Here is a 24,802-nt window from a genome sequence, read left to right as displayed (position 1 = left end):
AGCTTTACCAGTAGTAAATCATGGGGTCAGATTAAGGGTTCTCTTCTGGTTCTAAAGTAGGATACACCTGTAATTTGACAAGCTAATTATTTTGGTTAAAGGAACAAATACTGAAAATCATAATCTCACACAAACCACATCCACATCTTCTTACACATATACAGTACCATCTGCTTTAAAGAAAAAAATATGACTTTTTTTGGGCTAGAAATCATGGCAATCCAACTAAACCAAGAGCAACTGGAAACAACCTTAAACAAATCCCTGTCAATATATTGTATACTTAAGGGTTATATACATATGTGTGTTCTCTGTTTGTGCCCTCTGTATGGGGGGCCTGATTCAAAGTCTGCACTAATTTCCTGACTCAGTAAACTATGCCACTGGGGTCCACAGTAATGAAAATGTAATAAGTGTCTACAATAAAAGCAGCTATGCATAAAGTATTTTGCTGTCTGAAGCACATCCTTTACAGCATAGTCAGTTTTCTGTCTGTGCTTGGAGCACAGCCCGCCTGTCCTCCAATGATCAGATTTGTGCTGACCCCCACACACACACACACACACACATACACAAACACACACACACACAGCCATTCACTAGGGAGATCAGTGTGCTGTTGTTTCTCTACCCCTAGCTCTGTAGGCAACTGAAATCAGAGATTGTGTGATTACTTAAAAAAAAGCATTATTAATAATAATAATAATAATAATAATAATAATAAAAAAAAAAAAAAAAAAAAAAATATATATATATATATATATATATATATATATATATATATATATATATACACAAATGGTCTTTCTTTCATTTCTTTTTAAAACTGAATGGGTTTAATACAAGGTAAGCCTTCACATATACTTTAATAGCACTAAGAGTTTGGCACATTTAAAACATATATGTGCAAATGCAGGTCCATTACTAGCTCTTGTTTACCACATTGGGACAGTGTAGGGAAGCAAACATGTATGACATGCTATGTAAAGTGTATGTGTGTTAAAGTGTGCTGTTTGAATTGAAAATTGCTGGTCATAAGATTTGATGGCTTCATATGTTGCCTCTACTATATTTCAAACTCCCTATTCTCTCTATTCTCAGTTACTTCTCAATAGTTTGTAATCTCCTGGAGAAAAGACCATGAGGGACAAACGTTCAGTTGTTTCCCTTAGGTAACTAGATGGTTATATTTTCCAAAAACATAAAAGTTAACATCTGACTGGTCACTATGGGCACCAATTCCACACTTCATACTACATTCCATACTGTATTTTATAAATAGATTCCTAGATGCCAACTGCAGAAAGAGAATGGCTATTTTATAAGCAGCTATGTTTATTTAAACTTAATCAGTTAATCAAATTAAGAAATGTAGCAAAACTGTATGTGCGTTACATTTAACTACAAACTAAATTTTTATTGATTGAGACCTACTGAAGCTAAATAATTTAATATGGCAATAAAACACATGAAATAAATTCTTCCCTTGCTATAAAACGCATAAATGGAGAAGTATGCTATACTGATTGTCAAAGTCACAGAGATTAGTTTGGTTTGAATTATAGGCATTATATACTAGTATTTAAACATGTGCAACTAGAGTGTATGATGTAGTACATACGATATGCATCAATTACATGAAGTATCTAAGATATTTGTCTTAGATTTGGGACACTGGGTCTCATTTAGCAGTGGTTTACACTGGACGGAGGAAAATGGACGATTGGGATTGCATTAATTTAAGATCAAGTTGTGAATACCATGAAATATACAGTACCTGGCTAAACCAGCTGCACCCCTTTTACACAATAATTATTTACATGAATAACAACACATTGGTATATTCCTATAAAGGGCGCAAAGGAATCAGTACAAAAATCAAATGTCAAATTAATAATATACACTGTGTATCTAATTAATAAAGTGCACAACAAAATAAACCATCAGCAATGTCCATAATAATCATATTTGAACAAATCTTCTTGTGTATGCTCCAACACCATAAAATAAAGTGCAAATGTGCTTCAATAAACTTGCTTAAAGTGCTTCACCCGAAATGATAACAAAATGCGCTCACCAGATCGCCTCGACCACACAGTGACCTCAAAGCATGACTAATGGGAAGGACTCCTTCATTCAATGCTGTAGCTCCTTTGTGCATCCCATTCCAATCAAGCCATCATATATGGAGGAAGCTGGATCCCAATCCACTTTGCAGGTATAGAAATGTAGGTGTCTTCACCTTATAACATCTCCCCACTGCATATATCAACTTGCATCCAATGCATATATCAACTTGCACAGTGCAAGCAATTGCTGTGGCTCTTTGTTGGGGAGCTATTTCACAGACCTACTTGATGCAAGTTGATATATGCATTGGATGCAAGTTGATATATGCAGTGGAAAGATGTTATAAGGTGAAGACACCTACATTTCTATACCTGCAAAGTGGATTGGGATCCAGCTTCCTCCATATATGATTGGCTTGATTGGAATGGGATGCACAAAGGAGCTACAGCATTGAATGAAGGAGTCCTTCCCATTAGTCATGCTTTGAGATCACTGTGTGGACAAGGCGATCTGGTGAGTGCATTTTGTTATCACTTCAGGTGAAGCACTTTAACCACTTGAGGTCCGGGCCATAGCCGAATGACAGCCACAGCGCGGACCTCAATTACCGGGAGGCCTCATGGGACGTCCTCTCCTGTGCACACGCACCGCGCACACCCTGCAGGGCGCGAGGTGCGCGCGCTGTTATCACCAAGTCACGGAGACTCGGATGATCACAGATCCAAGTAAGGGGCCAATCCCGGACCCTTACCATGTGATCAGCTGTCAGCCAATGACAGCTGATCACATGATGTAACAAAAGCTCGGTAATCGGTTTCCTTTTCTCCTCACACTAACAGCATGAGGAGAAAAAACAGCCGATCACCGGCTTATGTTAAAGGGACATCAGTCCCAAAGAGGAAGGAGGCACATATGCCTCATCTGAGCCTGCCAGTACCATCTGTCATTGCCACCTGCCAGTGCCCAGCAGTGCCACCTATGAATGCCCACAAGTGCCACCTATGAATGCCCACAAGTGCCACCTATCAATGCTCACAAGTGCCACCTATGAATGCCCACCAGAGGTGCCAATCAGTGCCACCTAGCAGTGCTGCCATCAGTGTAAGCAATCTGTGCCCATTATTGCCACCCATCAGTGCCCATCACTGCCACCCATCAATGCCCATCACTGCCACCTAGCGGTGCCCATCAGTGCCGCCCCATCAGCGTACATCAATGAAGGAGCAAAATTACCTGTTTGCAAAATTTTATAACAAAATATAAAAAATATATACATTTTTTTTTTTTATTCGTTTTTTTTCAATTTTTTTTAACAAAAAATAAAAACCACAGAGGTGATCAAATACCACCAAAAGAAAGCTCTATTTGTGGGGAAAAAAAATGATTAAAAATTTAATTTGAGTACAGTGTTGTATGACCGCGCAATTGTCATTCAAAGTGCGACAGCGCTAAAAGCTGAAAATTGGTCTGGACATGAGGGGGGTTTAAGTGCCCAGTAAGCAAGTGGTTAAGCAAGTTTATTGAAGCACATTTGCACTTTATTTTATGGTGTTGGAGCATAGACAAGAAGATTTGTTCAAATATGATTATTATGGACATTGCTGATGGTTTATTTTATTGTGCACTTTATTAATTAGATACACAGTGTATATTATTAATTTGACATTTGACTTTTGTACTGATTCCTTTGCACCCTTTATATATATATTTTTGCATTAGTATTAGTTTCTACTAATTTTGGTGCAGCATTGGTATATTATCAACTAATTGTTTTGTATTGTGGCGTCGACACCCAACACTCTCCACCTCACAGTTTTTTTTCTTTTTTCTCATTAATACTCTTTGTGTCTGAATCAGTTCCAGTGTGTAAACTTTTTTCATGCACACCATTTTTTTATAAGCCACCATTGCACACCCCCTTTCCCCCAGGACTATGCTCTCAAACAGTGTTCCTACAGATGAGAGTGTAATTTGAACATGTTTTTTTTTATTTGAAACTGGTCCATCACAAAATAGAAAATAACCCTTCTCTCAAATAGCCAGAAGTAGGCAGGGAAAGCAGGTGCTTAGAAAAGCACACATCTAATAATTTAGTATCACAAAAGTATTGATTGATATTTCAGTATTGCTTGTGTTGCCTCTCTTGAATCAAAGAGAATGCATCTGGCAAAAAGGAGTATCTTTTACCAAGGTCCCCTTACCCCAGGCTAAATAGGCTGTAATGGTACCAGTAGTTGTATTTTCCTGCAATATATTAACTAGTTCAACAACATTATTCAGCTAAAAGATATCATATTTGGAAAAAGTTCAAAGACCTTTCATGAACTAAAAAACAGTTTTGTTCAGATAGATAAAAAATACAACTCTTATGAACCACAAAGCTTGGTGATTTCCACCAAATGTAGATTATGTGTATGTATATTATTATCACTGGTAATTAAAGTATAAGAGAACAGGTAGGCATATTGCAGTGTTTTTGCTTCATCCTTATATTGTGGCAATTAATATCTGCATTCATATTGATAAGATCCCTGAACGCTAAAAACTGTCCTCAGTAATACATTCTTCAGCATGGAAACTAGTAAACGAAAAGCCTCATCAGCTCTACACCAAGGTTTACCATTTGAAATACACATTCTCCTTAAATCTATTTGAAAGCTAGAAATTGCATTCACCATTTTAAATATTACAATTTCCTACAATATATCCAAATACTGAATTCCATATCAACGCTAGCCAAACTTCCTATTTGAATGTTACCTTTAAATGTTAGTATATTTATCTTGGCACGGTAAGTCAGGTAGTGGGTGTATTGTAGTTATTCCAAGTTTAATTACCTAATGAAGTATCCCCTATGATAATAACAAAGAAATCCCCCTAACACTTAGTCCTTCCATACCAGACCATATAATATTTAGCCAAGTTCTTGGAATGAACCCCCAGCCCCTAATCTGCTATTTGACATTTAAAGTTGACCCGAGCTCAAAAAGTGAAGATTTGCTATCTCATAGGCAACATCTAAAAATGTTAATTGTGGCTAAACAGTACCCTAAAAAAACTACCTTTGTTTTTATTCCGCATAAAAAATAGCAGTGCACTTCCTGACATGTGACTGTGCCTAGGCACTCCTGTGCAGATGAAGTCACTACGGTTCTGCTCACTGTTCTCATTGATAGAGTGAAAGCTGATTGGTTGAACTTGGTTGAACAAATTGATTAAACTAGATGGACTTGAGTCTTTTTTCAACCAGACTAACTATGTAACTATGTAGCTGCAGTGTAATGATCTCCCTGATTCTGATTCTGAGTCTGTGCTTCTGAAATAATCCCTCACCAGTTAACAGATCATAAAGCATTAGGGTGACAGCTCTGATATGAGAAAGCAAAGGCTTGGTCCTCCACCAAGATGGCTGCCTTCATACAAAGTTACAGCGCAGAATAAAGCACAGTAAGTCAGTAATGGTAAAAGATCAGCTGCAGGTATACTACAAGAAATATTGGTGACTAATCTTTTGTTCTATGTTCGTTTTTTTTGGGGCCTTCACAATTTAGGTCCTTTTGTATTCCAAATAACGTGACCCTTAAAGTAATCTCTAAATTCAGATTCTTAACACTATTTTTAAAGGTAGTATGGGGAAAAAAATATTTTATCAACACCTGACAATGGTCTTAAATCTATAGGCTTGTTTACTTGGGTGGAATAAAACTTTTAAAAAAACCTTTCAATATACTTTAAATTCCCAGAAACCCACAAATATGCTCAAAACCTGACATTCATTTGAATTTTGTGGCACTTAGGGAATCACAGTGCTAAAAGTGTAAATTAAATTAGGTACAGATAGCAAAAATATTGCAAGTAAATTTTTTTTACCACCTTTTTAGTATTTCAGCAGCATTATAAATGTTTATGTTTATACGTTTGCTGTAGAAATAGTGGACACAGAATTATGAATTTGCTTGTGTGCGATGTTACATAGATTTTTATTGTCTAGTAAAAACTGTACCTTGTATAGGAGGGATTTGCACATGCACAAATCTTTCTAAAATTCATTATGGATAGTCAAATGTACCACGTAGTCCCATCTAATTAGTCTACACTTAAAATATGTGCAAATGTTATGCATAAGTCAGGCTCAGTTGTTTTTAAATGTAATACCATTCTGTAGTGCAAGTATGGGGGATATTCAGTATACCAGCAGCCTTAGCTCCCTACAAAACTATAGGCAATCAATGGCAGGAATGCAAAATGGTGTGTCTCCAATGTGAGCATAGAGCAGAAGCCAAAGCATCTGTCAGCTTAAGAGCCACATGACATTAAACTAGGTATGAAAAAACAGCAGTCTAAAAATCTTTGCTAAAGATAATTGGAAAATTCAGTGGAGTACATCAAACCTACTATTTTTGTGCTACATTCAGATAACATATTCTGCCTATATGTGTACTGGAAAGGGTGCACTATAAGAATGAGTTCTGTATCAGTGAAGCTGAATGTATTCAGCTGCATTGACAATGGCCCTCACCACCTCAGAACCTGTACACAGGCAGAATATGCATAGTACATGACTGGATTTTCAGCCCCTCCTTTAGGTAGAAGAGGAAAAGAGCAAGCACAACACTTCATGTCTATGTCTCTATTGTTTTTTTAGGAGGTGGCTGATTCTGTTTAAGCTACATATTACTTGCCTGGGTTGCAACCTGTATAATGTGTATAGCACACAGATTTTTGAGCAGGGGGGTACAGAGTACCCACTGAAATTCTACTGTAAGAATCAAGGGAAGTTAAGAGCCACATTTGGCTCCATGAGCTACTGGTAAGGGACTACTAGAAAAAAGTCAGAGGATTCACCTGGAAAAGCCAATGGCTTTGAATTCTACCAGACTGAATGACAATAATATCTCCTGTCTACTCAACTGCTGTTTCATGGTCGAAAAAAAAAAAAAAGAAAAATTTCATCAAGACTGCATCTGCCTTTCAAAAACTAGACAACAGTAGTCTTATTACCCTAACAATAACAATGCTACAGTGTTTACAATATGTTAAAACTAAAATATGTACTGTGATTTTGACAAAGGAACTTAGGGCTATTTAAAATCTTGGATCTTCCACTTAGGATTTATATATAGATATATATCACAGTTTTGTCTCCAAATTAAAAATGAAAATATATAAAAAAAGAATCTTTACAGCTAACATATCTTACTTTATATATTTGATATTATACATTAAAATGTCAGTTCTGAAGCTAAGAAGCACAATGCAGCCAAATGACTTTTCTTGTCTTGGCTGAGAAATAACAGAGAAAAGAAAATATTATCTAAGAATACTATGACTAAATAATTATATAAGTTTACTAATAGTATCTAGTCACAACTATTTATGTATCTATTGCAGTGTGCTTAAAAGTGTTACAAATGTTTAAATAAGCCCTTAACATTTGGTCAAAAGTAAAAGCAGGAGAGTCTAATAAAATGGTGTCCACAGTTTCAATTTCCTTAATTTGACTCCACCCCTCACACACCTTTGTACCAAATCTCAATGTCCCCAGTACACTGAGCAAACAGATTGATGACAATAGGCTACATGGCCTTCAAGATGACCTTTTTGAGATGCTGGTTGAACCATCCTGCTTTTTTCAGCGCACTTTTCCCCACAACCTGGTTACAAATGGGTCATTCTGCTGGTCCAGCCAGAAAGTATTAAACATAAGGTTCTTGGAAAACATCTTCCACTTTATGCAAAGCTGCAGTTGAACTTTGCAATCAAAAATATTCTTGGTGTTTACTTAGGAAATTCTAGTTCAGTTTTGTAATCTAATAATATGGCCCACATAAACACGAAGTCTTTCATAACTGTATCTGAGTTTATTATAAGTTTTGGTTTCAACTTATATAGAACATAGATATGTTTCCCAACATTAAACATGGGTGGTCTTCAAATGCGTTGGTTCCTCCTCTAGTCATACTTCAGACTCCAAGCTAGAGAAGTGTGCAGACCCCCTTCTTTTATAAAGGGTTCCACTATGACTTGACCTAGGTTGGCATTCTGGAGAAAAGATGTGTCTGTGACACCTCAGATGACATCTGCTTAGGTCCTCTAAACTGCGGGAAGTGGGATGTATTGGGGCTAAGTCACAAGAGTGGTGATGGTGGTGGAGGAAAGAGCAGTGACCTCCACGTAAGTGTTCCCAGTCTAATCGCCTTTCAAGCTTTTCATCCGAGCAGCTGAAGTATCTTGGCTCCTTGTGGCAGTGTGGTTGCAACACTTCCAAACTACTGCAATAGCATGAACTATGGCAAGTGGCTGGAAGATAATCTTTGCTCATCTGGCGATGTTTACCAAGCTTATCCACTGACCAGTACCTCATTGGTTTTCTTGGTGCAGAGGAGGTTTGTCGTTCTCTAGATGGGTATGTGCAGAAGTAGTTTGGTGAGTACCAACAGTTATGTCCAATGTCAGATTTCACACATGGTGGTTCCCTCTCACACACATCTGAATCAGAATCTGAAAGATCAACATATTTGTTTTTGCTTGGGCTCATAACAATAGGGTGAGAATGGCTCCTGCACATATGAGATCGATTAGATTTTTTGTGCAGTAGGGGTTGGGATTCCATGTCCATTTCCTCTCGATGATGATGACAATCTCTTCCACAACTTCTCTCATCTTCATAAGTAAACCTTGAATGACCGCCATAATGGGTTCCATCACATACCTCCACATTGGCTTTGTTAGGACGATTTGTGCTAGCATTCTGACCTCCACCACTATATACCTCACATTCCATTTCACATGTGCTCTTTTGGTAACTACTGCCCAAGTGGTCAAACTTTTTTGCTGTTGTTTCAGGTGTTCGACTACCCCGTGCGCCACCTGTTGACTTTGGAGTCCTTTCCTTTCCTGTTTGGTAGTTTTCATAAAGACCACGTGAAACTTTTGACTGCCATCCTGGCGGTTCTGGAGCATCTTTTTCTCGCACAATGGCAAAATAAGATGGTGGGTTTTCTAGGAAGTCTCTTTGAATTGGAGGTGACATCTGACAGGGTGCCATCTTTTTGTCTTTGCTAAAAGCTTGTCCAGACTCCACCAGATGATCAGAGAGACCTTCAGGCTCAATGGGACCATAATACCTATGAAATCCATCAGAAAATGTGTTCTTATGAGAATGGCGAGGGGGAGCTGCCTTGCTGCTGGGGTCAAGGGCAGACCGAGTTGGAGTATACATATCTTTGTAGCAGTTAGGGCTGCGAGCATGTCGCCACCTCTCAACTATCCTCCTTTCCCGTGGCAAAAAGTTGGAACATGGTAAAGGAGCAGATGGTGGTGGAGGTGGAGCAATGGAATTTGATAGGGCTTGTATTCTTTGTGGTGGATAGCAATGATTCAAAGTTGGAAGTTGTTGGTCTATAGCCTTTGGATCCTCAGCACTGCAACAGCTATACATGCCCTGTGGGGACAATAAAAATGCCAAAGTCATTCATATGCTTGTTACACGTGCAATATTTATCAAAATCAAGTGCAATTTTTTTTTTGTTATGGTGCACACATATTCCACTATCTAAATATTCGTCTACCAAAAATGCCTTAGGCTGTTTAGTCAGATAAATGGGCTAAACATGGCACAACAGAGTGAATGAGGCTTTAATGATACATTGTCACAATACAGTGAAAACCTAGGCCTTCTTTCATTATCTCGGCGCTATGGAAATATTAGATCTTAGAAATATAGACAATTCAGTAATCACAGTGATTCGATCTTTCACAGCGATTCAAAGTGTCAGCTGCTGCTTAAAGTTCAAAATGCAAAACAATAATCCATACAATATAGTAAAATGTCCATAGGTACTCCAAAGGTACCTCTGATTACTAAAGCGGCGCTACTGTCATTGCTTATTATGACCAGCTTTCATATGGTAACTGCACATGAGAAAATTGAAGAATGACAGATGGTTATAAAAGTCCAGGAAGACACAGATGGTGGTCCTAATGTGGTATAAAAGTTGTGCGCCTCACACCAGAATCCACAAGCCGTGCATCACACTGAATGGGGTTTTATTTCATCATTCCACTCACAATATAAGGAAATCTATTTTTAAGGCCCTTTGGCATATCCTGTGTTTAGATAAGACCCTTAAACCAGTGTTACCCCCGAGCCCCAAGTTTATTTACCGTAAGGCCCCTAATGTGGGAGACAGGGTAGTAAAAAAAGTTCTAAATCCCCCTACCAGACCTTCCACATTTTGGGACAAGGATGGTTTCTACACATTCCAAAAATGTAAGGCATGTAGGGAGGTTGCTGCCCCTATGAGAGGTCTAGTTAAATTTACCTCAACCGTGAACAATAAAGAATTTATAATCAAAGAATGAATTATATGCGATATAACGCATGTAGTGTATGTCTTGGAGTGCCCTTGCATGTTAATGTATGTGGGCCGCACTAAAAGACGTTTGAGGGTTTATATTGCAGAACACATACAGAACATAAAACTTGGGTTTAGGGACCAAAATATGTCTCTGCATTTCAAACGTCACTATAATCAAGACCCCTCAGGTCTGAAATTTTGTGGAGTAGACCATGTGAAACCAGTGTGGAGAGGTTCCAATATGGTAAGGGAACTCTCCAAGTGTAAAACATACTGGATTTTTTAAATTGACACTCTCACCCCTAAAGGGTTAAATGTGGAGTTGGATATAAACTGCTTCATTAGCGATTATTGAAGCTATTCTGCACTAAACTTTGCACTTTTTAGTTTACATTCAGAATTGTCTTTGTCAGAATTGTAATATGTAAGTATGTATAGTCTTTGGTCTCTGCTCTAGACTTAGTATGGTCCCTTTTTCCTGTGTATATGATTTTACATGTAATTTTATGTGATTTATATGTATGGTCTTATGGATATATTTTTTTTATGACCTTTCATGTATATAATTTTATATTTTTATATTGTTAGATAGTGTTATATGAGTTTTGTAAAAATATGAGATTTTAAATATATAGATTAATTTTAAATAATTGTGTATTCTAGTGTTGCACGAATTGTAGTGGATATGAATTATATGCATTTTAAATATAGGGATGACAGCAGTAATATAATGGCCCTATAACGCACTAGTAATTAAATCAGATGTTTATTCTAGTAATTTGCTATAAAAAGGATGCACAGTGTACGTTACATTCAGATATAAAAAGTCATGTATACTTTTCATGTAGATTGTATACTGATCCCCAAGTCAAGAAATGATGGCCACCGATGTGCACTTGTTGATATGAGCGGTTTTGTACTTGGAGGGTTAATATTTACACTGCAATGTGTTGATATAAAAGCCGGGATGCCGCGCCATAAGGCCACGCCCCAAAGGAAGTCGTGATGATGAAACGCATCAGCGCATGACCTTATGGCGACCGGAAGTGATGTTTGTGTTCCACAGCCAGGAAGAGACAACCGGAAGTAAGCGGTGAACGCTGTCTTCCTTAGTTTTGTGAGTCTCATGGGTCCTGTGCCATGGAGAACGCTTTTTTAAAAAAAAAAATTTAAATGTTTATTAGGTTTCACAAGAAAAATAATACACAAAAACATTGTCAATTGGGCATACCCTGGCGTTAATTTGCGTACATAAAAGGCAAATGAGAACAAAGCATGAGGAGTACTTACATGTAGCTTCTACTAAGCTACATCAAAACTAAAGGGATTAGTATTAAACAAACGGTATAAAACAGACATGTAGATAGGCATATAATATCACTATGATGAACGGTTAGAGTACTGTGGAGGAGATCTCCAGGAAAGGAGGGACAACTAACACAATGGTGCACTTCTAGAGTCAGAGATCCAAAGTTCCCAGGCTTTGTTAAAACGGATTGTGGCTATGTTGGCTTTGGCAAAAGAAAATTCCATTAGGAAATGCAGGTTAAGTAGTTGGATGGTATCCTTCAGTAAAGAAGGGTGTGTTGATTTCCATTTTTTCGCAATCGCCAGTCTTGCTGCTATTAGGATGTGTGTCACCAGAGTTTGTAAATGTTTAGGCCATGTGGGAATAGAGAGTCCCAGGAGCAGATCAAGTGGGGACATGGGGAAGGATATACCACACAACGAAAAGATTAGATTCTTCACTTTTTCCCTGAATCTCTTGATGAGGGGGCATTCCCACCAAATGTGTGAGAGGGATCCAATGCTTTCGCAGCCTCTCCAACATTTGGGTGAAGTATTTGGGTATATCTTCGCCAGCCTTTCTGGGGTAAAGTACCATTTGTGGAACAGCTTCTGCAGTGATTCCCAGTGGGTAATGCAGTGAGGTAGGCGTAGGGGTATTGTGAGGGCTTTCTGCCAATGTGCAGACGGAGGTGGCTGGTCTAACAAAGAAGACCAATAATGTGTGGAAAAGGAGAGTAGGTCAGGAGATGGCTTGGTAAGCAGCTTGTACACTAAAGAGATTCCTTTGGTTTTGGATACATCAAGGTTGTAGTACTTTATCAGAAGGAGTAGGTCAGGAGATGGCTTGGTAAGCAGCTTGTACACTAAAGAGATTCCTTTGGTTTTGGATACATCAAGGCTGTAGTACTTTATCAGAGTGAGCGAAATAAAGTCTGAATTTGACCAGCTCATTTTTGATAGACTGGATCTGATCCACAAGTAGAGAAAAAAACGTATGGTTGGATAGGCCAAACTGCTGTGCTAGATGGGCGAAGGTATGCATTTCTGACTCAGAGAAAAGCATTCCTATGTTGGTGATGCCGGCCTTGGTCCATTCCGATAGGGGTAAGTCTGGGAGATAAGGTGCAACGCTTCAATGGGTATTGTTGACAGGGTGTCCATTTATTTTCCTCCTGCAAGTTGTGATATTGCAGCCCAGACTCTTGTGGAGGTCGTGATGGTATCTAGTGGGTAGCACTTAGGGTTGAGGTTAAGCCATGTGGCGGCTAGGAGAAGTTTAGGGTTTGTAAGTAGTGTGGTGGCTTCTATTTGTTTCCAGGTTGTGTGGTGCTTGTCTGACCACCAGGCTTTCAATTGGTCTAGTATAGTTGCTCGGTAATAAGCTAGGATGTCTGGAGCACCTAAGCCGCCACGTTGAACTGGAGTTAAGAGTATGGCTTTTTTTCACTCTAGATCATTTCTGTTGCCAAATAAAACTGTCGATGATTCCCTGGAGCTTTTTAATCTGATTTTGTACTAGTGGGAGAGGTATATAAAATATAAGACAAAATATAAGACATGGGGAAGTAGATATATTTTTGCCTAAGCCACCCTTCCGACCCAAGAGGCTGGAACCTGGCTCAGTTCCTTTACTAGCCATGTGAGCCTGCCCACGAGGTCTTCTAGGTTGGTTCTCAGTAATATATGGCTTGGGAATGTCAGATTGATTCCTAAATAGGGAAGAAAAGAGTTGGGAGCCCAAGCAAAAGGGGAGTTAGAGGAGATGGCTTTAGAAGTTTGAGGGTCTAGGCCGAGATTAAGCATAAGGGATTTACTGTGGTTCAGTTTCCACCGAACATTTCTAGGACTCGTTGGACTGCCGGTAGGGACACTAAGGGATTAGTCAGGGCTATAATCACGTCATCCACGTAAAGGCCAACTTTATAGTCAACAGCTCCAATTTTTATACCCGAGATCGATGGATCAGACCTTATGAATTTAGCTAAAGGTTCCATTACCATGGCAAATATTAGAGGGGACAGTGGGCACCCTTGTCTGGTGCCGTTGGTAATTTGGAAGGGGTTGGAGACAACGCCTGAGGTCCAGATGCGTCCAGTTGGATGAGTGTACAGACCGAGTATGGCAGTAAGAAAGGTGCCCGATATTCCAAATTTACGGAGTACTGCTTCCATGTACGGCCAATAGACCTCCGTCCATTGGATAAGGTCAATAAGACATCTGGTTCCATCTGAGGCCTGCCTGCCGGGCACAAATCCAACTTGGTCAGGGTGAATTATCTGGGAGATGACAGTGGAGAGGTGATGCGCAAGGAGTTTAGCATAAAGTTTTGTATCTGTTTTCAGGAGTGAGATTGGAGATAATTGGCGGGGTTGTCTGGAGCCTTTCCCGGTTTAGGGATGGTGACCACTAAGGCTTCGAGGGATTCCTTAGGGATTGTGCCCTATGGTAGCAAATTGGTTTTACATGTTGCAGAGATGGGGGACTAAGGGTTGGGCAAATCGTTTATAACATTCATTGGGCAGTCCGTCAGGGCCCGGTGCTTTATGTAATGGTCATTTTTTGATCAATTTGTGAATTTCAGTGTGTGAGAGCTGCTAGAAGGTCAAGTTGTTCTGGGGAGATAGAGGGTAGGGAGATAGAGGATAATAAACTTGATATGTCTGTTTGGGTAGGTGTGGGTAGGGGATCTGTTTCTGTAAGGTTGGAGAGTTTTGCGTAAAAGTTGCTAAATTCATTGGCAATATCAAGCAGATTAGTTAATCGCTTACCTTGGGAGTTAGTGAGATGTGCGATTTTTTTTTTTTTGGAAAGTTGCTTCTTGAATTGTCTGGCCATAAATGCCCCTGGTTTATTGGCTGCTGAGTAGGATTGTAGTCGAAGTCTTTTGATATAATAGTCAAAATTTTTGCGGAGATGGTCACTGAGCTGGAGTCTAAGGTTTTTAAGTTCCAAGGAGATAGTATTCGAAGGGGATCTTTTGTTCGTGAGTTCTAGGGATCGAATCTGTTTTAGGAGGGACTCTGTGATGGAGGAGTGTTTTTTTTTGGAGTGGGCCCCAAGTTTTATAAAAAGACCTCGTAGGCAAGCCTTATGAGCATTCCATGTTATAGCTTGATCAGTTACAGAGTTTACATTTTGTTGGAAGTAAGTTTCAATCTCGGACTGTATTTGAGTCTCAAAGGCGGGGTTGTTGAGGAGGGAGGTGTTTAAACTCCAAATCGCTGGTAGTTTGGGATGGGGAGGCTAGCTTGATTGTGACCGGAGCATGGTCAGACCAAGATATTGTTCCTCTGTGGGAAGCAGTGATAGATTGGAGTAGGTTTTTATCTGTTATGGATAGATCAATCTGAGAGTAAGACTGGTGTGGTGGGGAGAAATAGGTGTAGTCTCTCTCCATATCCTGCATTCACCACCAGGAGTCATATAGATCCTCCAGCTTAAGCAGGGTGGATAGTGCTGAAGGCCTACATCTTGAAGCATTAGAGGTATCTAGTGTGGGGTCAATTACCTCATTGAAGTCTCCAAAAATTATCAAAGGTGAGGATCTATAAGGAGTCAGTTTGGAGAAGAGAGTAGCATAGAATTTTTTTTGGGCTGTGTTGGGGCATTAATGTTGACTAAGGTGAGGGGGCGGTTATCAAATGTGGCTGACAGGATTAAAAATCCGCCGTCTTCGTCATATTCACAGTGGTGTAGAATGAAATTTACTGCCGCATTATGGCAATCATTACACCTCTCTTCTTTTTTGGGGCATTCGCAAAGAAGCAGTGGGGGTATCTTTTGTGGTTACATTGGGGTTGTTTAAGTTTAGAAAAGTGGGTCTCTTGTACACAGAGAACGTCTGTATGTTGATTTAATGCGTCTTTCCAAAGAAGATTGCGTTTAAAAGGCGAGTTTAGGCCTTTGACATTTAGGGAGGTGATCGAGAGGGTCATGGTGGCAGAATGGCTTCTGAGGTGTGGGCAGGGGGAGAGAGACTACACCCACTAGTGATACTTAAGAAATATAAAAACAAGTATATCAATGCGTATTTGCAGCAGGTAAATGAAAAGAAACTGTTTAGCTACTAACACACAAAATAATTGCAATTATGAAAAAGCAATAAAACAATGGTTGAATAATTTGTACTGATAACAAAAGTCACAGAAACGTGTGCCTAACACAGTTTCAACCTGAGGGGTGGAGAAGAAAAGGGAAAGGTGTATCGCCCAGGCTGGATTTAAGTAGGCTGAGGACCTGGGCACATTCCTGGAATCAGATGGCGTGCAAGAGGGACTTTTTTGTTTCATGTCTCCAGAAGCGATGGGGAGGAGTCCCCGAGCGTTGAGGCGAGGGAGTAAGGTTGAGATGAGTTGTTGCAAGTATGGTGTTATTTCGTTCGGTTTGATCGACTCTGGGATGCCTCTGAATTTGATATTGTTCCACCTAGAGCGGTCTTCTAAATCAGCTAATTTCATTTTGATGTGATGGATTTCTTCCGTGTGATGTTCTTGCGCGTCTAACAATTCGTTATGCGCTTTGGAGTAATCTTGCAAGTTATCCTCCAGAGCATCTGTACGTTCTTCTAGACAGTCTATTCTATCATGCATCTGGGATATAGAAGCTCCCTATTTAAATCTTGCTGTAGCGTGAGGAGCATAGATTTTAGTATTGCTTCTGAGACAGTGTTGTCAGTGACAGGGATAGCAGCCAGGGAGGGAGCGTTTTGGGATCCAAGTGTCCCTGCAACAACAGAGGACCATAGTTGCTTTTTTGCATGTGGCTCCTTGTTGGGGGAATGTGCAGGAGAGGTAGCCAGCCTCTTACATCTGTCTGTGTGAAGTCCTCCTGGGGTGTCTTCTGGAGGAGGGAGAGTGTCCATAATTTCTTTCATGGGAGCGGTGGCTGTGTCTCCTAGGGGATGCAGCATTGCTGAGCTGGCAGGCAGGCTTGCAGAGTCAGTGTGGGAAGTAGTGCTGGCGTTGGCGCCATCTTGGGGCCTTTGCATGGCGGCAGCCTGCGGGTAATAGTTAGTTAAGCGGCGGGGATTTAGCGGGTTGTATCGCCGCCTCGACATGCCCTGCAGTGTCCCCGGTCCTTCCCCGCTCTGGTAGTGTAAGCTGCAGGGAGGAAAGTAACGGTGGGTTGCCGTAATGCAGGCTGTGGAGCAGAGCTCGGACTTCAGGCAGCCATCTCGGTCCACAGCAGGCCACGCCCGTAGAACGCTTTTTTAATGCTGATCATTTTAAGTACTGATTGACTGGCAGATTTTATGGAACATGTCATTTTGAGTTTAAAATAAATGAGAGAGAAAGCCCCTTTTTTCTGTCCAAGTACCTGTGGGAGATCCAGCACAAGCTCTGACACCCTCCATGACATGGAAGACAGTCGTGGTTAACATATCAAAGCGTGATGTGTTCATCTTTCTGGTGAGTGAGAACCCCTAAGGGGAGTGTGATGCATGGCTTGCGGATTCTGTTGTGAGGCGCACAACTTTTATACCACATTAGGACCACTGTCTGTGTCTTCCTGGACTTTTATCACCATCTGTCATTCTTCAATTTTCTTATGAGCTATTACCATATTAAAGCTGGTCATAATAAGCAATGACAGTAGCGCCGCTTCAGTAATCAGAGGTACCTTTGGAGTACCTATGGACATTTTACTATATTGTATGGTTTAATGATACATTGGTGAATTAAAGGCTGCAAAAATGTGGGTATTTTATATCTCCTTGGAGTTAAGCTTTAAGCAAATAAACCTTTGACTTGATTTCTTTGCTTATGTTATCTGTAGGAAATGGAAGCATGCCATAAGAATAGTAAACTATTAAAACTATAGTAGATCAACACATTTTGACTTAATACATTAGTGAAGTGAAAATTGCAGTGATTAAAGAGGAGGTCGAGCCCAGGTGAAAAAAATTAAAAGTAAGCAGCTACAAATACTGTAGCTGCTGACATTTATTTTAGGACACTTACCTGTCCAGGGAGCCCACAATGTCGGCACCCCAGCTGATCTTCAGATCGACTTCCGGGTGCTGCCACAACCATTCCTGGTAGGGGAACTAGGCAGCCTTTCGTCTTCACTTCTGGTTACCTACTGCGCATGCACGAAGCGCTCTGCGCTTTCTAATTGGCCTGGCGGTGGGGGAAGGCGGAGGGGGGTCGAACTTCTGGGAGATCTCCAGAAATGGGGAGGGAGACCTGTCTAAAACAGGTACCACACCCCCTCCCCCCTGAAAGGTGCCAAATGTGGCACCGGAGGGTGGGGGGAACGTATAAAGGAGAGTTTCACTTTTGGGTGGAACTCCGCTTTAAGTGCAAAGTGTACACAGCTTTAAAAAAATTAACTAGATTTCACATTTCTTTAGTCAGGACAATGAGTTAATTAATTAATGATTGCTAATGGTTACATCAATGTGCTCTTTGTCCTAATAAATACAGTAAAGTATGTCTGAATGACTTTATCTATACATATGTCCAAAAAAGAGGGGAAGGGGATTGGGACTTTGCTTTTTATCTACATATACACATAAACATTATTATTATATTGTTATTGTTATTGTTCACAAAAGTGTTTAGCTGTTTAGGGCTATTTAGGTATTTAGCTATTTAGGGCTTACACACAGAAGTAGACTTTCCTTGTGAGAGTTTAACAGTAATTTGGAACCTAGAGAAAATGTGGTATTGAAGAGGTTAGGTAGGTAGGTTGGGCTACTTAGCTGTAAGAGTAGTAAAGCATTCCCCAGCACACTCTTCAGCTGGTCAGCACGAAAAGCTGTTTAAATAGTTTCAACATTTAGGTTACAAAAAAGTTAAAAACATTTTTGCATATTTTTTGCTGTTGCTATACTGTATATACTTTTTGCAATAACACAATAAGTCAATCTGCCCTTCAAGGCAACTTTTTAAAGCTTGCTCCCTAACTCTAATCTATTTGAGCTGCCAAAGCAGAACACATATAAACTGTGTGTGAGTGTGCGCATATAGATATATAGATCGATAGATAGATCGATAGATCGATAGATCGATAGATCAATAGATAGATAGATCGATAGATAGATCGATAGATCGATAGATAGATAGATAGATAGATAGATAGATAGATAGATAGATAGATAGATAGATAGATAGATAGATAGATAGATAGATAGATAGAGATATATCTATATCTATATAGATATAGATATAGATATATACAGTATATCTAGATCTAGATCTCAATAGATCTAGATCTAGATATACAGTTGGGACGGAAAGTATTCAGACCCCCTTAAAATCATTTAAGTTGATTTTTTTTCCTCATAAATGTACACACAGCACCCTATATTGACAGAAAAACACAGAATTGTTGACATTTTTGCAGATTTATTAAAAAAGAAAAACTGAAATATCACACGGCCATAAGTATTCAGACCTTTTGCTATGACACTCATATATTTAACTCAGGTGCGGTCCATTTCTTCTGATCATCCTTGAGATGATTCTACACCTTCATTTGAGTCCAGCTGTGTTTGATTATACTGATTGGACTTGATTAGGAAAGCCACACACCTGTCTATATAACACCTTACAGCTCACAGTGCATGTCAGAGTAAATGAGAATCATGAGGTCAAAGGAACTGCCTGAAGAACTCAGAGACAGAATTGTGGCAAGGCACAGATCTGGCCAAGGTTACAAAAACATTTCTGCTGCACTCAAGGTTCCTAAGAGCACAGTGGCCTCCATAATCCTTAAATAGAAGATGTTTGGGACGACCAGAACCCTTCCTAGAGCTGGCCGTCTGGTCAAACTGAGCTATCGGGGAGAAGAGCCTTGGTGAGAGAGGTAGGTAAAGAAGAACCCAAAGATCACTGTGGCTGAGCTCCAGAGATGCAGTTGGGAGATGGGAGAAAGTTGTAGAAAGTCAGCCATCACTGCAGCCCTCCACCAGTCGGGGCTTTATGGCAGAGTGGCCCAACGGAAGCCTCTCCTCAGTGCAAGACACATGAAAGCCCCCATAGAGTTTGCTAGAAAACACCTGAAGGACTCCAAGATGGTGAGAAATAAGATTCTTTGGTCTTATGAGACCAAGATAGAACTTTTTGGCCTTAATTTTAAGCGGTATGTGTGGAGAAAACCAGGCACTGCTCATCACCTGTCCAATACAGTCCCAACAGTGAAGCATGGTGGTGGCAGCATCATGCTGTGGGGGTGTTTTTCAGCTGCAGGGACAGGACGACTGGTTGCAATCGAGGGAAAGATGAATGCGGCCAAGTACAGGGATATCCTGGACCAAAACCTTCTCCAGAGTGCTCAGGACCTCAGACTGGGCCAAAGGTTTACCTTCCAACAAGACAATGACCCTAAACACACAGCTAAAATAACAAAGGAGTGGCTTCACAACAACTCCGTGACTGTTCTTGAATGGCCCAGCCAGAGCCCTGACTTAAACCCAATTGAGCATCTCTGGAGAGACCTAAAAATGGCTGTCCACCAACATTTACCATCCAACCTGACAGAACTGGAGAGGATCTGCAAGGAGGAATGGCAGAGGATCCCCAAATCCAGGTGTGAAAAACTTGTTGCATCTTTCCCAAAAAGACTCATGGCTGTACTAGATCAAAAAGGTGCTTCTTCTAAATACTGAGCAAAGGGTCTGAATACTTAGGACCATGTGATATTTCAGTTTTTCTTTTTTAATAAATCTGCAAAAATGTCAACAAATTCTGTGTTTTTCAGTCAATATGGGGTGCTGTGTGTACATTAATGAGGAAAAAAATCAACTTAAATGATATTAGCTGCATGACTGCAATTTAACAAAGAGTGAAAAATTTAAGGGGGTCTGAATACTTTCCATCCCCACTGTATCTATCTATCTATCTATCTATCTATCTATCTATCTATCTATCTATCTATCTATCTATCTATCTATCTATCTATCTATCTAGATATATATATATATATATATCTATCTATAGATATAGATTTATATATATATATCTACTGTATATATCTATAGATATAGATATAGATATATCTATATCTATATCTATATCTATATATAGATATAGATATAGATATATCTATATCTATATATCTATATATCTATAGATATATAGATATATAGATATATATATATTTATAGATCTATAGATCTATATATATATATATATATATATATATATATATATATATATATATATATATATATATATATATATATATATATATAGATCTATAGATCTATAGATATATATCTATAGATCTATAGATCTATAGATCTATATATATATATATATATATATATATATATATATAGATATAATGTACCTATAAAGGTACAGCAACATGCAAAAAAGATTGTAAATATGCCAGTTCTTATCATCTGCTAAGGTGATTGATAATTAGAACTACATACAACTTAAAGCGGAGTTCCACCAACTTTTACAACTTTGTCTTAAAGGAATGACAACCCCTCCACCGCTTGATTTTGGATATTTATTTATTTTTTCCTTATTTACCTTGTATGAAGTACCTTGTGTACTTCTGCCCCAGCATCGTCGCAGCCCTGTGCATCACATCCTCCTCTCCCCTGCTGCCCTTTGGGACCTTTGTGTGTCCCAGAAGATGACAGGGCCATTCAGGAAGCGATGCACAACTCGCAAATGCGCAGTAGGAAGCTGGCAGTGAAGCCTGAAGGCTCCACTGCCGGTTTCCCTTAATTGGAATGACAGTGCCTGCACCTGATCCAATGGGCGGATCAGACTGGGGGGGGACATTGCCGACTCCCTGGACAGGTAAGTGTCCTTATTAAAAGTCAGCAGCTACAGCGTTTGTAAAAAAAAAAATTTTTGCAGCTAGAACTCGGCTTTAAATTGGGTCTCAAATCATTGATTTCTGGCGCTTGGAAATCAGGTACACAGCGGCATTTAAAAGGAAAAACAATTCAGTGGGGACATTATTAAACATAGGAGAGGGGATTATTGCAAGGTTGTTTGCATTGCTTAACAATCACTTTAACAGTTTTAAAAAACCGTTATATTCCTGGCATCTGTCACTTTGGTCATGCTCTCAACCAAACTATCAAACCATCAAATGGCTGGTGTCATAGCTGATCACATGTGCATTATCATGACAATTGAAAATCATACAGAGGCCAAGGTGGCAGCTTCCTTGGCTGAAAACAATACTAAGATTTAGTTCCACTTTAAGCCAGCTATAGACAAGTGATTATCTGCCAAAGAGTGATGGGAGAGGAGACAATTTCCATCCTCACACTATAATTGCTGGCACCTCCTGTGATGCTTGCTCTATGCTGACCACAACACATATCCAGTATTTTAGATCTTCCATAGAAGAATTAGGGATCAGGAAACTGTGAGTATCATTCGCTGTTATTCAGCCATCAATAGCACTACAGTCTAATGACAAAAATCTAGTTCATCTAATACTGTTTCATATAATTCAGTAGAATCAGAAGTATGCAATGAACAGCATGCAAAGTCCTATTGCCCAAAAGTGTAACATTAAGACATTTTTTGGAGGTTGGGAGAGCATGCAGCTTCACAATACTCTCCCAAAACAGCTCCTGAACTAGAAGACCTGGAAGTGCCCTTCCCACCACATACAGGCAGCTCATCCTACTCCTGGAGATGGTGCTCTCCTGTCATTAGGTTTGGTGACACCTGGTGCGATAAAACATGGTGTCACCCCCCCCCCCCCAAAACCATACTGTATGTTATAAACACTGTTCTGTATATAATATACAGTACAGTGTCAGGGTACAGACTGGTCTGTATATAATTTACAGTATGGTGTCATCAGGGTACACACTGTACATTATACTGTATGTATACCATACTGTATATTATATACTGGCCAGTCTGTCCCTTAACACTGTACTGTACCTGATATATTGACCAGTCTGTACCCTGATGACACCATACTGACATTTTTCACTCTTTGTTATATTGCAGCCATTTGCTAAAATCATTTAAGTTGATTTTTTTTCCTCATAAATGTACACACAGCACCCCATATTGACAGAAAAACACAGAATTGTTGACATTTTTGCAGATTTATTAAAAAAGAAAAACTGAAATATCACACGGTCATAAGTATTCAGACCTTTTGCTATGACACTTATATATTTAACACTGTACTGTACATGATATATTGACCAGTCTGTACCCTGATGACACCATACTGTACAATATATACAGACCAGTCTGTACACTGACACTGTACCGTACATCATATACACTGGTCTGGATATAATGTACAATATAGTCATCATAGTACAGACTGGCCTGTATATAATGAGAAGAGAGATATGGGAGAGAGAGAGAGAAGGGGAAAAAGAAGAGTTTGCAGAGGGAGAGGGAGGCAAAGATAGAGAAAGTGAGGTGACAGATTAGGAAGAGTGAGAGGAGGGGAGAAAAAAAGAGGGAGGAGAAAGGGGAGGGGGGAGAGAGAGAAAGGATGAGGAGAGAGAGAGAGAAAGGAGTGGAAAAGATATGTGAGTGGGAGAAAGTGAGAGCGCAAAGGGGATAGAAATCAATGGGAGGAGAAAGAGGAGGGAGATTGAGGGAGGAAAAAGGGGTGGGGGCTAAGGAGGAGAGTGAGGAGGGTGAGGGGGAGGAAGAAAGAGGGACTGAGGAAAATGGGAAAGACTGCGGGGGGCCTAGGGGAAAGAGAGAGAGAGGAGAAAAAGAGAAAGAGACTGGAGAAAAAGAGAGGGGGAGAAAAAAACCGAGGGGGGGCTAAAGAGGTGAGACAGGAGCGTGAGGGGGAGCAAGAGGGGGGACAGTGTGAGGGAAAACGGAGAGGAGAGAAAGGGAAGAGAGAGAGGAGAGAAAGGGAGAGAAAGGGAAAGAGGAAGGGGGAAAAGAGAGGGGAAAAGAGAGAGAGGGGAAAGAGAGAGGGGTGAAGAATGGGGAGAGAAAAAGAGGGAGAGGAGGTAAGAGAGTGAGGGGGATGAAAGAGAGAAAAGGAATGACAGAGGGAGAAAGGGGAGAGAGAGAGGCTGGAGCAAAATAGGGGAGAAATGAAAAGAGGGGGGTGGGGGGAGGGGGATAAAAGAGGAGAAAGAGTGTGGGGGGAGTAAGAAGGAGAGAGAGAAAGAAGAGAGGGAAGGGGGAAGGGACAGAGCAACAGGTGCTGGGGAGAGACAGGGTGGTTGTTCTGTGTGTGAAAGGCTCGCTTATTAATTATGCCTTTCCCCACTCAGGCTGGTTCCCCCTTAAGCAGCTATAGCAGCTATTGTTTCAGATCTCCCACCCAGCTGCTCAGAGAACCCCTTTCACAGCACACTGCAGGCATTGCATGCAGGGGGTTGGAGTGTGGGTGGGGTTGGGCGGACACAAATGGGAGGCGGAGTGTGGTATTGGACAGGTGATGGAGTGAGGGAGGGGCTGAGAACAGTAGTGATAGGATGAGATAATGACACTTACAGCCTGACTCTCAAGCAGAGTCCCTATCTGCCCTTAGAACCTATTGAGGGAGTCAGAGCGAGGCAGAGCTAAGATACTGCACTGGCCGATATCGCCGCCTGCAACTCCGATAAGCCACAGCTCCTACCTCCTCTGGGGCCCCACTGGTGGGCAGCTCATGCTTATAGTGGTGCTGGCCCTGGTGGGTGTCACCTGGGTGTGGTCCACACCCCCCGCACTCCCATAGCGACTTCACTGGCATTCTCCAAATTTGACTAGTGACAATGAAGAAGGTGAGCTCACTGGGGCTTCTATGAAGTATTTCTCTGTATTACCTACCAAGAAGGATGTGGCAAATCTTTTTGCCAAAATAGAAGAGTCACATAAGAGGAATATGACTGAATTTAGAGATGGCCTGAAGCCCTTTCACAAACACCTTGACCGCATTGACAAACTTTCCCGTGGCTGAATGTATCAGTGAGCTACAGAAGTTTAATATACATACATATGCAGGTTCAACATAAATACATTCAACCAACCTGGACAATTTAGATCATCAACCCCACCACAACAACATCCACCTCAGGTCTTTCCCTGAGGCAATGGGACCTATTGCAAAGGAAACTTGTTAGGCAGTGAGCCCTATGTCATGCCCTATGTTTCTACTTGTACTCCAGTTTATTCCCT

General features: G+C 40.4%; 1 protein-coding gene across 2 annotated transcripts in view; it reads right to left on the bottom strand.

The window, feature by feature from the left end:
* Positions 1-24,802, bottom strand: part of GRIN2D (glutamate ionotropic receptor NMDA type subunit 2D) — a 1,662,686-nt gene that overhangs the window by 101,943 nt on the left and 1,535,941 nt on the right. The window contains exon 15 of one of the 2 annotated variants that reach the window (XM_073602755.1): positions 3,751-9,514. The exons of the other annotated variant lie outside the window; for it this stretch is intronic. Coding sequence (XP_073458856.1) covers positions 8,027-9,514 — 1,488 coding nt within the window. The 3' untranslated portion in view covers positions 3,751-8,026. Of the gene's footprint in view, positions 1-3,750; positions 9,515-24,802 lie in introns of those variants that run through there. 2 annotated transcript variants of the gene reach the window in all.

The sequence above is a fragment of the Aquarana catesbeiana genome, linkage group LG10 (assembly GCF_042186555.1).
Source record: "Aquarana catesbeiana isolate 2022-GZ linkage group LG10, ASM4218655v1, whole genome shotgun sequence".
In the NCBI taxonomy this organism is placed as follows: Eukaryota; Metazoa; Chordata; class Amphibia; order Anura; family Ranidae; genus Aquarana; species Aquarana catesbeiana.
The sequence above is the reverse complement of the archived record's forward strand: the minus strand, read 5'-3'. Positions and strand labels throughout refer to the sequence as shown.